We start from the raw sequence: 13,630 nt of genomic DNA, 5'->3' as shown, positions 1-13,630 counted from the left end.
GAATTTGTCGTACGACGTGACATTAGTTAATTGATCTTTTAACTTGTGTCAAAATTTAAACAATCCAATATTAATACAAGATAAAAACTGTAAGCTAGATAATTGATGAATATCCCTCGTCTTTTGATTCTTTGCTGTTTCATAGGACAGATAGTAACTAATTTCTGCTTGTACGCTCACTCTCTCTCAGGGCATTGACTCAGCGAATTCATGGATCGACATTCGTTTGAGATTGAGAATTCCCCGTCTCACCGGAGATGCTATCCAACTCCAGCCAAGTCTGAACACCAGTTTACCTCATTTTCAAGCTCCAGCTCTCACCAGTTCTCTCATTATCAGACTCCTCGTAGAAGGCGGAACCCCACTCCCCCCCCATCCACACCTTTTGCCTCTGACTATGACAGGTCGTGGCAAGGCGAGCTCTCGTGGCAGTTTGAACCAACCGGATGGCAAGAAAACCGTAACCTTGGGGCTACACTCAGTCCTTTTACAGCCAATGCTGCTACTCCAGCTAGTACCAGTAGCAGAATTTTCAGGAGATCAGCTAATGATTATTATCTTTCGCATACTTATGGTGGTTTCGAAAGCTTTATTAATCCATACTATGATTATTCTCACTCGGGGTATCATCCGGTCCCTTTGGGGAGGATTGAGCTGCAGAGTTATGTTGAAAAAAATTCAATTTTTGAGAGGAGTTACACTTTTGGTGAACATGCTGCGAAATCTACCGAAGTTCCTATCATGGCAAGTTTCAACGAAGGGAATGCTGGAACTCCAAGTACTTCGGCTGGAAAAGATGAGTTTAGTATGATTGATTACGATGATATCAGTCATCATCGGGACTGCCAGCAGCATGATGACCCAAGATGGTTTTCTGTATCGCATGCTTATATTGAAGAAAAAGTCGGGGATGATCATGGAGGGATGTCAAATTACCATGAAATGTCACACCATAGATATATTGATAATAGTCAACAGAATCATAGCCAAAATATTGGCACTTATGAGCAGTCCCCTAATTATTTACATAGAGTGGATGATGGATATGGTGACTTAAGTCCGGAGTCAGCATTTGGTGAAGAGGATGATGACGAAGATGATGTGGTGGCACCACAGTCAGTGGGGCTATATGGCTTATTCAAGTACTCGACAAAGTTCGATTTAGTTCTTGTGTTATTGGGTTGCTTGGGAGCATTTATCAATGGGGGGTCTCTTCCTTGGTATTCTTATCTTTTTGGCGATTTTGTTAACAAACTTGCCCGAGGACCAAACAATGACAAACATCAGATGATGAAAGAAGTGGAAAAGGTATTAACTTTTCCTATGTAGCTGATCCAAATGTTGCAGAATTATTGGTTAATTTACTTAACATCAAGGTTTCATTCGAGAAATAAATTATGCAATTTTGAGATGTTTAATGTAACACAGATATGCTTGCTTATGACTGGATTGGCAGCACTGGTAGTGGTGGGAGCTTACTTGGGTAATGAACCATTTTCTTTATCTTTTCTCCCTTTTGACAAATCTCAAACTTTTCTCCAATTTTGATATGAAGTTCATTGACGACAATATATTTTTCTTTCTGATGGCAGAGATTACTTGCTGGAGAATGGTTGGGGAGAGATCGGCACATAGAATAAGAACAGCGTATCTGAGAGCAGTTCTTCGACAGGATATTGGATTTTTCGACACTGAGATTAGTACCAGTGATATCATGCATGGAATCTCAAGTGACGTCGCACTAATCCAGGAAGTGATGGGGGAGAAGGTTGGTCAAACTGATATTTTCGGTTATCGTTTTGTGTAATGAGAACTCATGCTTGATTTCTTCTAAGTCATATTACATAGTAATTTGAAAAGTTTGGTATAATACAGATAGCCCATTTTGTTCATCACATATTCACCTTCATCTGTGGTTACATGGTCGGTTTCTTGAGATCTTGGAAGGTGTCTCTGGCAGTTTTTGCTGTCATCCCTTTAACGATGTTCTGTGGTATTGCTTATAAGGGTATCTATGGTGGCCTAACTGCAAAAGAAGAGGTTAGACGAATCGAGCATAGTATAACAATGCCTAAATAATCTGAGACTCCCGAATCTTTGTTATCGATGTATTACTGATCTTTTTCCTTTTCTTTTCTGAAGAACTCTTACAGGAAAGCTTGTAGCATTGCAGAGCAAGCCATAAGTTCTATCAGAACTGTATTTTCCTTTGTGGCCGAGGATAATTTGACTGCAAAGTATGCCGATTTGCTCGAGAGATCAGTGCCATTAGGGGCAAAAATTGGGTTTGCCAAAGGTGCAGGAATGGGGATAATTTATTTGGTTACTTTTTCAACATGGGCATTGGCTTTCTGGTATGGCTCGATTTTAATTGCAAAGGGAGAACTATCGGGAGGTGCTGCCATCGCATGTTTCTTTGGCGTCAATGTTGGCGGCAGGTATAAATCTGTTCGCAAGCAAAGAACTTCATTTTCACCTCATATTAGTTAACTTATGAATGCCCGGAGCGCTCGTGTATAAGTTTTGATCAACACAAATTTACATTTACAGATAAAAAAAAATAAAAAATAAAAAATAAGGGTCTTACTAACATGTCTAATTTCTGAAGGGGATTGGCACTGTCACTGTCATACTTCGCACAGTTTGCGCAAGGAACTGTAGCAGCTAGCAGATTATTCGAAATTATTGACAGGATTCCACAAATTGATCCTTATAGTCCCGAGGGAAGGAAGCCATCGAGTACACGAGGGAAAATTGAATTCAAAGGTGTTTATTTTGCCTATCCCTCTCGTCCAAGTGTCCTGATTCTCCAATCTCTTAACTTAGTGATCCCAGCTTCAAAGACTCTAGCATTGGTTGGCGCCAGTGGGGGTGGCAAGTCAACAATTTTTGCTCTTATAGAGAGGTTCTACGATCCAATCCAGGGTACCTTCATGAACTTTAGTATTGTGAAACACAAAAACTACCTGATTATGAGTTATTAGTAACAAATGCGTCGTTTTGGCAGGTTACATCACCTTGGACGGTCATGATTTGAGGACATTGCAAGTTAAATGGCTAAGAAATCAGATAGGTATGGTCGGTCAGGAACCGGCCCTTTTTGCAACAACCATACTAGAAAATGTGATGATGGGGAAGGAGCATGCCACCAAGAAAGAGGCTATTGAAGCTTGCAAGGCAGCTAATGCTCATAATTTCATCTCTGGCCTTCCACGAGGCTATGATACCGAGGTTAATATCCGGATCTTTTCAGTTCTTGAGAATAGTTTTTGGCAAATGCATATGAGAGTAGATCTGGTTATATCGTCAAATTTCCACTTGCAGGTTGGGGATAATGGAACACAAGTATCTGGTGGTCAAAAACAGCGCATTGCACTTGCTCGAGCTATGATAAAAGACCCTACAATTCTTCTCTTAGATGAGGCCACAAGTGCCTTGGATCCAGAGTCCGAAAGTGTGGTTCAAAAGGCCATTGACAAGATATCCGTAGGAAGAACTACGATTATTATTGCTCACAGGCTGGCTACTGTCCGCAATGCTGACATAATTGTTGTGCTTGACCGTGGTTTTGTTGCTGAGAGAGGTAACCATCAGCAACTGATGGAAAAAGCCGGATCCTATTTTAATCTTGTCAAGATGGCTTCAGAAGCACAACCTGTGGTGAAGGAAAATGAAGTGCAGAGCAATATGGATTTTACTCATTATGAGAAATCCATGTGTAGTATATCAAGGACAACGGATATATATGAAATATCAAGATCCAACTACCTGAAATCAAGGCAAGAAAACCAAGTACTGGAGAAAGAAGAAGAGAAACCGAAGTTGAGAAAGTATCGACTTAAAGATGTTTGGAACCTTCAGAGACCTGAACTTACCATGCTGTTAGTGGGGTTCCTCTTGGGTATGCATGCAGGTGCAATTCTCTCCATCTTTCCCTTGGTGCTCGGCCAAGCGCTTAAGGTCTACTTTTTTCCCAACATGCATAAGTTGAAAAAGGAAGTTGGATACCTTTGCTTGACGCTGATTGGACTAGGATTTGGATGTATAATCTCCATGACACTCCAGCAAGGCTTCTGTGGTTGGGCAGGTACAGGGCTCACTAGACGAGTAAGGGATCTTCTGTTTCAAGCTATATTAAGACAAGAACCCGGGTGGTTTGATTTCAGTGAGAATTCCATGGGGGTACTCGTGTCTAGGCTTTCAATAGATTGTGTCAGTTTCCGGTCAGTTCTTGGTGATCGTTTTTCTGTCCTGCTAATGGGCTTCAGTGCAGCAGCTGTTGGCCTTGGGGTGTCTTTTTTTCTTGAGTGGAGATTAGCTTTGTTGGCTGCTGCTCTCACTCCATTCACACTGGGCGCGAGTTATTTCAACCTAATCATCAACGTTGGGCCAAAATTAGATAATGGTTCATATGCCAGGGCTAGTAGTATTGCTGCAGGTGCAGTGTCAAATGTAAGAACGGTGACCACATTTGGAACACAGGAACGAGTAGTTCAATCTTTCGATCAAGCTTTATCTGAGCCTAAAAGGTTGTCCGTAAAAAGATCACAAATTCTTGGATTAGCTCTTGGCATTTCTCAAGGTGCCATGTATGGAGCCTACACCCTAACTCTGTATTTTGGGGCTTACCTTGTAAAACAAGGGTATACAGAATTTGGAGAGGTATATAAGATTTTCTTGATACTTGTCCTCAGCTCATTCTCCGTTGGACAACTCGCTGGCCTAGCGCCAGATACTTCTATGGCGTCAACGGCAATACCATCTGTTCTCAATATCCTTAATCGTAAGCCTTTAATAGGCAACGATAGCCAGAAAGGTAGGAAGATTGGAAGCTCGAAGCCATTTGATGTCAACTTCAAGATGGTGACATTTGCATACCCATCTAGACCAGAAGTAATTGTGTTAAGGGATTTTAATATCAAAATAAAAGGCGGAACAATGGTGGCTTTTGTAGGGGGAAGTGGATCGGGAAAATCAACCGTGATATGGATGATACAGAGGTTTTATGATCCAATTAGGGGAAAGGTACTATTGGAAGGGGTGGATTTGAGGGAGCTTAATTTGAAATGGTTAAGAAAGCAAATGGCTTTAGTAGGTCAAGAGCCGGCACTATTTGCTGGGAGCATAAGAGAGAACATTGCGTTCGGGAATCCTAATGCTTCATGGGTTGAGATTGAAACAGCTGCAAAAGAAGCTTATGTTCATAAGTTCATCTGTAGCCTTCCTCAAGGCTATGAAACAGAGGTAAGTTCAAATTCACAATGAAACTCGTTTCTAGCTAACCTATGCTTTAGACTCTGTAAATATCAAGTGCAATGGTACGCAGTTTTTGTCAGGATTGCATGGTATAATAGACAATATTTTAACCTCGTTTTCACTGACAATGTAATTGTATTGTTGTCATTTTGCTACAGGTAGGTGAGAGTGGGGTACAGTTATCAGGTGGTCAGAAGCAGAGGATTGCAATAGCAAGGGCTATACTAAAGAAATCAAAGATTCTATTACTCGATGAAGCTAGCAGTGCACTCGACTTCGAATCTGAGAGACATGTCCAAAGCGCGTTCAAGAAGCTGTCTAAGCGCTCCACTACCATCGTGGTGGCTCATCGACTTTCAACCATTAGAGAAGCTGATTATATTGCTGTTTTGAAAGATGGCGCAGTGGCAGAATATGGAAACCACGATGAGTTAATGGCTTCCCATCTTGATGGCATCTACGCTAACCTGGTTCGTATAGAAACAGAAGCAAATGCATTGTCCTGAACTTCTTATGCTGTCCAAAATCTAGTCAGGGCACAGTTTTCTCAATGGTGAATCAAAATGCAGAATCACTTATAAGGTTCTTAATGAAAAATTTATGAGACAATTATCTGTAATTGATTTGGCACATAAACCATTTTATCCTTTGTGACATTACAAGAACCATGATCAGAAGTACTAATAGAACTTTAGAGTATTCATATCCTGCAATTACCTGCCCAATTTTATCAACGGCTTGATCAATGCAAGTTGTATTTCCATTACAATAGGAGAGGGCTGAAGATGGAGACGCCGGGCACACGCTGATTTCTTGGATCAGAAATATACTCCAAGCAATCATGCTAGCATGTGCCCTGCTTCTCCAGCTTCAGTCACCCCCTAGTTCGACTTATAAGCCCATTTGTCGTCCGCCCCTTGCAAGTCGATTTTAAAGGTGAGTTTTATGCCTAGTTCGTTGTAACACACTCATTGATGAACTCTATATATTAGAGTGACATGAGTTGTGCAATAAATCTTGAGAGTTGAGAAGTCTTTTGTCAGTTGGTTGTGGGTAGTTAATCTTTTTACTTTGCTTAAAAAGATGATAATTAATTTTAATTTTAAGCAAATCCAAATATGGTTTGCCTTAATTTAGTGATTGTTGGAAGTTTGGCTGCCAAAATAGAATTGAATTAATTTAAGGGGTCAAACTGACACTGCTTTTACAAAGAAGTGAGGTCTACCAGAAGCCAACATAAAGCATATACATATAGGCAGGCGCAGGCCACCCACCATACCTCAATTATCTAATAAATGATGTTGACCACGGTTTAAATTATGTCATATAACAATATTTACTAGTCGATTATACATACTTGATTCTTAATTATTATATATTTCCTTTTTGTGTCAAAACCAACACATGGAAAAACACAAATGGTTATGTAATTGGATCATAACATTGTGTTTCTCAGTTTATAGGAATCCCATGGATTGGCACTTCATAATCCATGAAATTATGTTATTGGTGAAAATTGCATAAATGGTAGGGTTTGATAAGCTTTAGACAAAATTAGAGTCCAATTGTGTACTTTTTTTTTTTTTTCTTTCAAATAACAATATCCCGTGACTTGTGGGGTGAGCCGATATCTACTATAAGTGTTATACTCTAGATCCACATAAACACATATAATTGATGCAAGTTCGTAAATTCAAATCCTAGTAATTTGTTTATCATAAAGAATTGTGGTTGTAAGATACAAATTACTCGTGACAGAATCTTAAATCATCTATGGTTGTAAGTAATAACGAGATACGAATTTCGTTACTACGGACAGACCATAACATATTTGACATTTTTTACTCGTGAAGTAAGTAACTGATCTCACGAATTAAAGTGTGATGACATTTAAAAGAATGAGTGGATGTTTTGTTATAGAACAAAATATTGGGACCCGCTGGAAACATTCCATATGGATAACTATATGAGTGTTAGTAATTAATCTGTAACGTTCGATAGTGAAATTGGTCTTTCGATTTGAGATCATCATAGTGTCTTATATGAGGATAGTCATACTTTGATGATATTGGATATTGCTCTGCTAATGGCCGTTAATATGGTATCGTTCAGTTATGTCAAGAATCATATAAATGTTGCGAATAATCAATAGAGAATTGGTTACTCTTAGATAGATTTACATTTCATTCAGTTAAGTTGATAACGAAATCTTTGGGTAAGGTGTATTCATAAGTTAAAAAGAAGTTTTCAACTCATATTGACTCAATAGTGGAATAAAAATACAAACGATAATTGAGATAGACACATGTGTATATCTCTTAAGTAATCGAATTATATTAATGAAATGATTATAATTTCACAGTAAATGAATAAGTTTGGATTTCATACCACATAACATTTCCTGTTACATTTATTGCTCTGACGCATTGCTAGATGTAAATTTAGGATGATAAATGTGAATTGGTGATAAATTAGAAAGTGGTATTTTAATTTATCGATTTTGATTAGATTAAAAAAATAATTAATGTCGTTAGGTATCTTGATTGAAAACCTAATGGGCCACAAAGAAAATGATAACTAGAAGAATGAGATTTATCAATTAATTAATTGATAATTATTGAAAAATTAATTAATTGGATTGCTTGTTAGTAGGCCCGAATTAATTAATTGAATTAATTCATTCATGGACCAAAAAAATTTAGTTAATTGGATTAATTAAATATTGGATCGAATTAAGTTAAGAGACGGGTCAAGCCTGTTTGGATTTATATTAATATGCTCTTATGGTTTGAAAAATTGTAGAGAATATAATTCATATTCTTACTAGCACAAGAAAAGAAAAATCCTATTTCTTCCCAATCTTGTTCTCTATGTAGATTTTCATTGGAGGATGAACAATTAAACAACTGCGAGTTGCAAATTGTGATTGTTCATATTACAACAAAGGAGTTTGCAGAATCTAAAAAATGTATAATTTCTATCTAATACAAAGTGGATTATTGGTGGAAATTAAAATTATTTTATTTTTCGTTGTGCATGATTAAGTAAATTCTCAACATACATGAGCTTGATTTTTTTTCTTTTATTTTTTACCCTTCTATAATAATTATTTGGAGTAAAATTGTACATGAATAACTTGTTACGTTTACATTTTTTTTTTTTAAATCAAGCATTTGAAAACAAAGAATTCATTTCGACATTTCCTCAAGTTCTTTCAGGTATCATCAATGAAGCGTCTATCAAACACACAAAACCAAACACACTCCAAGTGTTTGGTAGCACACTTCATTGACGTTACTTGGAACTTGAGGGAATGGATTCTTCTTTTGCGGAGGCTTGCTTTTATTGATGCAACAATATCTATTTTCGTTATATTGGATGTAGAGAATTATTATGAGGTTCGAATAATTAAATTGTATTATAATTTTGATTTTAAAGAGAATGTAGAACATAATAGATAGTTTGTGAGAAAAATGGGTTGAAGTTGTGTAGAATTTATAGGGTGAAAAAAATAAAAAAAATCAATGATTGTTGGGGGACATATAAAGTTTGTGATCATTTAAAAAACGTTTGTTTTGTTATTGAAGCTCAACGAGCCACAAGCTGCTCATTTGAGGGGCTCGTGGGCTTACCTACCAAGGCCCCCCAACTTGGGTTTGGGCTTGATCTAATTTAGAAATGCACCCTAGCCGCCAATGGATAGAGTCGAGCCGACAAGCCGCTCAACCCTTTTGCCACCTCTAATAAAATGATAGATACATATATGACTTTAGACACTCTACATGAATTCAATCCTCAAGCTTTCATCAACAATCAAATTACATTTGATTTGTTGCTTTCAAACTATTTTTAGTTTTCAATTTTGTAACACACCTAAAATATATTTGGTTTGGTATTTCGAAAAATGCATTTTCGAAAATAAGGTTAAACTTACAATATAAAGTTTAAAACACATTTTTATCAATTTGAGTTTTTTTCAGTGAAAAATCTGAAAACTCAATACATGGAAAATAAAATTTTATTTACATAAAATTCTAAAAATTAAAAAATCTAAAAAAAATATGAATTTAAAAAAAAATCTAAGAAACTCAAATTCTAAAAAAATTAAAATTTAAAAAAATGACAATTTGTAAAAAAAAAAAAAAAAAAAAGGATAAAAATTTTGAAAAAAAAAATCTAAACCTAAAAATAAAATTTTGCAATTCTACAAAATCTAAAAATTTTGAATAAATAATATATATGAAATTCTAAAATAATTAAAATTGTTAAAAATATATATATTTCAAACTCTTAATAGCTATATATTTACATATAAAAAAATTAAATGAACAATGATAAAAAATTTCGGTACACATTGCTAATTTTTATCTTTTATTTTCTATGTTTTGCCAAGTAAATTTGTGGTTTGTTTTTGTTTTACTTTTGTAGCGAAAAAAATATATTAGGATTTACCAAATTTAAAATGCATATATTACTTGATAATACATAAAAATATGAATAATCAAATTTCGTGGAATAAAATGTCATAAACTAATTTATCAAAATTTCAAATCAAAAGTGTTTTCTAGTTTTCTGTATTGAGAAAAAAATTTCGAAGTAACAAACTAAACGCATTTTTAATAATTTTAAAATGGACTCTCTCAGAGCAGAAAATTAAAAATGAAATTCAAAACAAAAACTTGAAACATATTCCAAACGAGCCTTAATTTTCTTGCAAATACATATACCACTTATCCGTTCCCAACTATTAAAAAGTACTAAGATTTCAGGTGTGACTGAAATTCAATTAGGAGTTGGTAGTATGCTTTGAAGAAGTCTTAAGGGGAGAAAAAAAAAAAAAAAAAAAAAAAAAAAAAACATATGCCATCTCTTGCTAACCACGTTCTAAGCACTCGAACAGTGGATGGACCACTCACTAACCTTGGGCCCACCGCTTGAGCGATAGTGATATTCGAGTAAAAACCTAGTCGCGATTAGACGATTTTTTACATTCCTATTCTATTTTAAATACTCCATTATTTGTTAGACTTATTAAATTAGGACTCCACCCTATGTTAGGCTCTTCTTTGTATTATCTACACTACCATAAAAGAGAGAATGAGGGTTTACTGTTCATTTTTGTCACACTTGTTTCCACATTTAACCGGTTTGGGAACTGGTTTGACAACAAGAAAAATTCTATTCAAAAATATTGTAGGAATTTTGTCACACGCCATTGTTCACTGCAATATTTCTCCCTTGCTTTGAATTTGACACACCATGCTCTTTCTCCTAATTCTCACGCTATTAACTATCAACCATATCTTATATATTTAAATTTTTAAAATTATATTAATAAACAAAATTATTGTAAATAAAATGTAAAAAATATATATATGTATATATAATCACTCTGTGCATGGAGAAAAAAATTTACGTCATATCACATAATTTTTTTTTGAGGAAAATGATGTATTGAGAAAATTGTTGCAAAAAAAATAATAAATAATAATAAAATAATTGATTTTTTTTTTTTAAAAAAAACGACTTATACGCATTTTTTTAACTCATACGTTTAATGTCCGTTTAACTATTTTCGATATTCATTTAGATCATTCGATATATTTATGATATAGTTTTCGAAATGAATTTCGAGAGAATATAAAATATTTATCGATTTGACTATCGTACAATCGTCGATAAATTTTTAAAGTTAACTTGTTATCGAAAATTTCGAAATATAGGTTGAAAATGCATATTTTGACATTTCGTAACATTTGCTATGATTAGCCGTTTTACGCACCGTTAACGACGTGCAATACTATGCCGCGAGTACTTCAAAATGATATTAATAATGTAATATTTCGACTTCGTTTGACATCCCGTAATGGGCCTGAAAATGAACACAAAAATATAAGTAAAAAAAATGAAGAAAAAAACTAATGTTAGCAAACCTTCGTGCACGGATCATGCACAGGCTCCATGCACAAGCTCCATGCACGGAGCTTTTTTGCCTCCATGCACGGAGCAATGTTCAAAGTAATACACGTATTTTTTTAAAATTTTGTTATTAATATTTATTTTAAAAAATTAAATATATCTAAATATTCACTTAAAAATGTTAAAATTAATATTTTTTTACCTATAAGTAACTTTTACATTACAATTTTTTATTACTTTTAAATAACTTTAGGTGATTTTTTTACTTATAAGTAACTTTTTACATTCTAGATAGTGCAATCTTTTTATTAATATTTAATTTTAAAAACTAAATATATTTAAATATATATACTTAAAAAATTCTAAGTTAACATTTTTTTTTATATAAGTAGCTTTTGCAATTATAAGAGAATGATGAATTAATATTTTTTTTATCTATAATTAGCTTTTACAATTATAAGTTTTTTTATTTTAAATAACTTGAAGTGATTTTTTTACTTATAAGTAACTTTTTAAATTTTAGATAGTGTATCTTTTTATTAATATTTAATTTAAAAAATTAAATATATCTAAATATTTTTGTCACGCTGATTTTCACATTGAACTGGTTTCAAACTGGTTTGTCCTTTGAATCTGACACACAATACTGTTTTTCCATCTTCTCTTTAGCGTGACCAAAATATTTAGATATATTTAGTTTTTTAAATTATATTATATTAATAAAGAGATTACACTATCTAAATTGTAAAAAGTTACTTATAAATAAAAAAATCACTTCAAATTGTTTAAAATAATAAAAAACTTATAAGTGTAACATCTACTTATAGGTAAAAAAAATATGAATTCCTCATTCTCTTATAATTGTAAAAGCTAATTATAAGTAAAAAAATGTTAACTTAAATTTTTTAAATATATATAATTTCTTAAAGTTATTCAACTATCAAGAATGTAAAAAAGTCTTATAAGTAAAAAATAAAATAAAATACTTCCACTTATTTAAAAATAACAGCTACTTATACGTAAAAAAAAACTTTAACATTTTCAGGTAAATGTATAGTATATTTAATTATTGTAAATTAGATATTTTAAATTAAAATATTAATAACAAAAAATTACTAAAATAAAGTGTGTGTGTGTGTGTGTGTGTGTGTGTGTATATACTGCACAGAGCATAATTCTTTTCTCTATTTAATTTCTTAAAAAAAAATAATTTTTTAACTTCTTTTGTCTTTATGTATGTTTTAAATAAATCTGTTCAAATACTGCTTTTCTCCTCATGAAAGGAGTTTCTTTATTTTTTCAACTTACATTTTTTCTATTAATAAAAGAATTTTTATTTTTTTTTAATTATTCTCCCTTTATTTATGATTGAAATTAATACTTTCAATTACTGTTTTTTTCTACGTGAAAAGAGATTTTTTTTTTTAAAAATATTTTCAATTTATAAAAATTTTTCATCTTTTTTTATTTGTGAATTGGTATATTAAAATTATTTCAATTTAAATTTTTTCTATTTATTATACAATTTCCCCCCCTTTTTTTTGGTGAATTGGTGAAAATTATTGCTTTTGCTTGCACAATATTAGACTGTTCATTTTTGTCCAGTACATTTTCACATTGAACTGGGTTGAAATGAGTTTGGTCAAAATGGTTTGTCTTACACTACTTTTCTTCTCTTTTCTTTTCTTTCTTCTAAAAGGGGCAATCCCTGCATTACTATTCATTCTTGTAGCACTCGATTTTACACATTGTTCCAAAACTGATTTTCTTACTATTCAACCATTTTATCTCGCACTTTCATCCACTCGATTTTAGCAACTGTTTACAAATTTCTCCCCTATAAGGTTCCTTTTGCTCTCTCTCTCTCTCTCTCTCTCTCACTCTCATTTTACACGTCTTTTGGATTAGCTCTTCCCACCACAATCAAACCGAATTGAGGAAGAAAAAATGTAAAATTCAAAACACACACGCTTGCCTCATATTGAATTTCCTTTTCATTCCATTTTCAAAACCTATTTAATCTGATAACTGTAGTGTTCTATGTTGAGCAACTCATTTCCCTTCGAAATAGAAATTCCAATTTTTCCAATCTTCCAATTTTTTCAATATTTTCTTTGATAAAATGTTTATTTTGTGGTTCTTCTTCTTGTAGGTTCTTTTATATTCGTTTTCTTCTTTACGATGCTTCCAGGTGAAAATATTTTTTTATTTTTTATTTTTAGTTTTGTAGTAATAGCAATCATGGTAATTTTGAATGATTTCTTGAATTTTGTGAATTTTTTGCTTTTTTATTTTTATTCTACGTTGAATAACACATATCCCTTCAAAATAGAAATTCCAATTTTTTCAATGTTTTCTTCAATAAAATATGTTTTTGTTTGACTGTTCTTCTTCTTATAGGTTCTTTTATCTTTGTTCTCTTCTCTATGACACTCCCAGGTAAAAAAAAAAAAAA

At 33.2% G+C, this 13,630-nt stretch overlaps 1 protein-coding gene across 1 annotated transcript; it reads left to right on the top strand.

Moving 5' to 3' along the window:
* Positions 1–210: 210 nt before the first annotated feature.
* LOC111374071 (ABC transporter B family member 19-like) lies at positions 211–5,816 on the top strand. Its single transcript, XM_022996694.1, has 9 exons — positions 211–1,308; positions 1,429–1,483; positions 1,593–1,768; positions 1,876–2,040; positions 2,143–2,438; positions 2,609–2,925; positions 3,008–3,231; positions 3,325–5,244; positions 5,415–5,816. The coding sequence occupies exons 1-9, from the start codon at positions 211–213 to the stop codon at positions 5,760–5,762; spliced, it is 4,599 nt and encodes a 1,532-aa protein (XP_022852462.1). The 3' UTR covers positions 5,763–5,816.
* Positions 5,817–13,630: the final 7,814 nt, after the last annotated feature.

The sequence above is a fragment of the Olea europaea genome, unplaced genomic scaffold (genome assembly GCF_002742605.1).
Source record: "Olea europaea var. sylvestris unplaced genomic scaffold, O_europaea_v1 scaffold1200, whole genome shotgun sequence".
Taxonomy (NCBI): domain Eukaryota; kingdom Viridiplantae; phylum Streptophyta; class Magnoliopsida; order Lamiales; family Oleaceae; genus Olea; species Olea europaea.
Note: the sequence above shows the minus strand (reverse complement) of the source record. Positions and strands in the feature narration are given on the sequence as shown.

Coding starts and splice junctions, on each gene's coding strand:
- LOC111374071 (XM_022996694.1), top strand. CDS start 211: ATGGATCGACATTCGTTTGAGATTGAGAATTCCCCGTCTCACCGGAGA. Junction 1,309..1,428: donor TGATGAAAGAAGTGGAAAAG/GTATTAACTTTT, acceptor AATGTAACACAG/ATATGCTTGCTTATGACTGG. Junction 1,769..1,875: donor AGGAAGTGATGGGGGAGAAG/GTTGGTCAAACT, acceptor GGTATAATACAG/ATAGCCCATTTTGTTCATCA.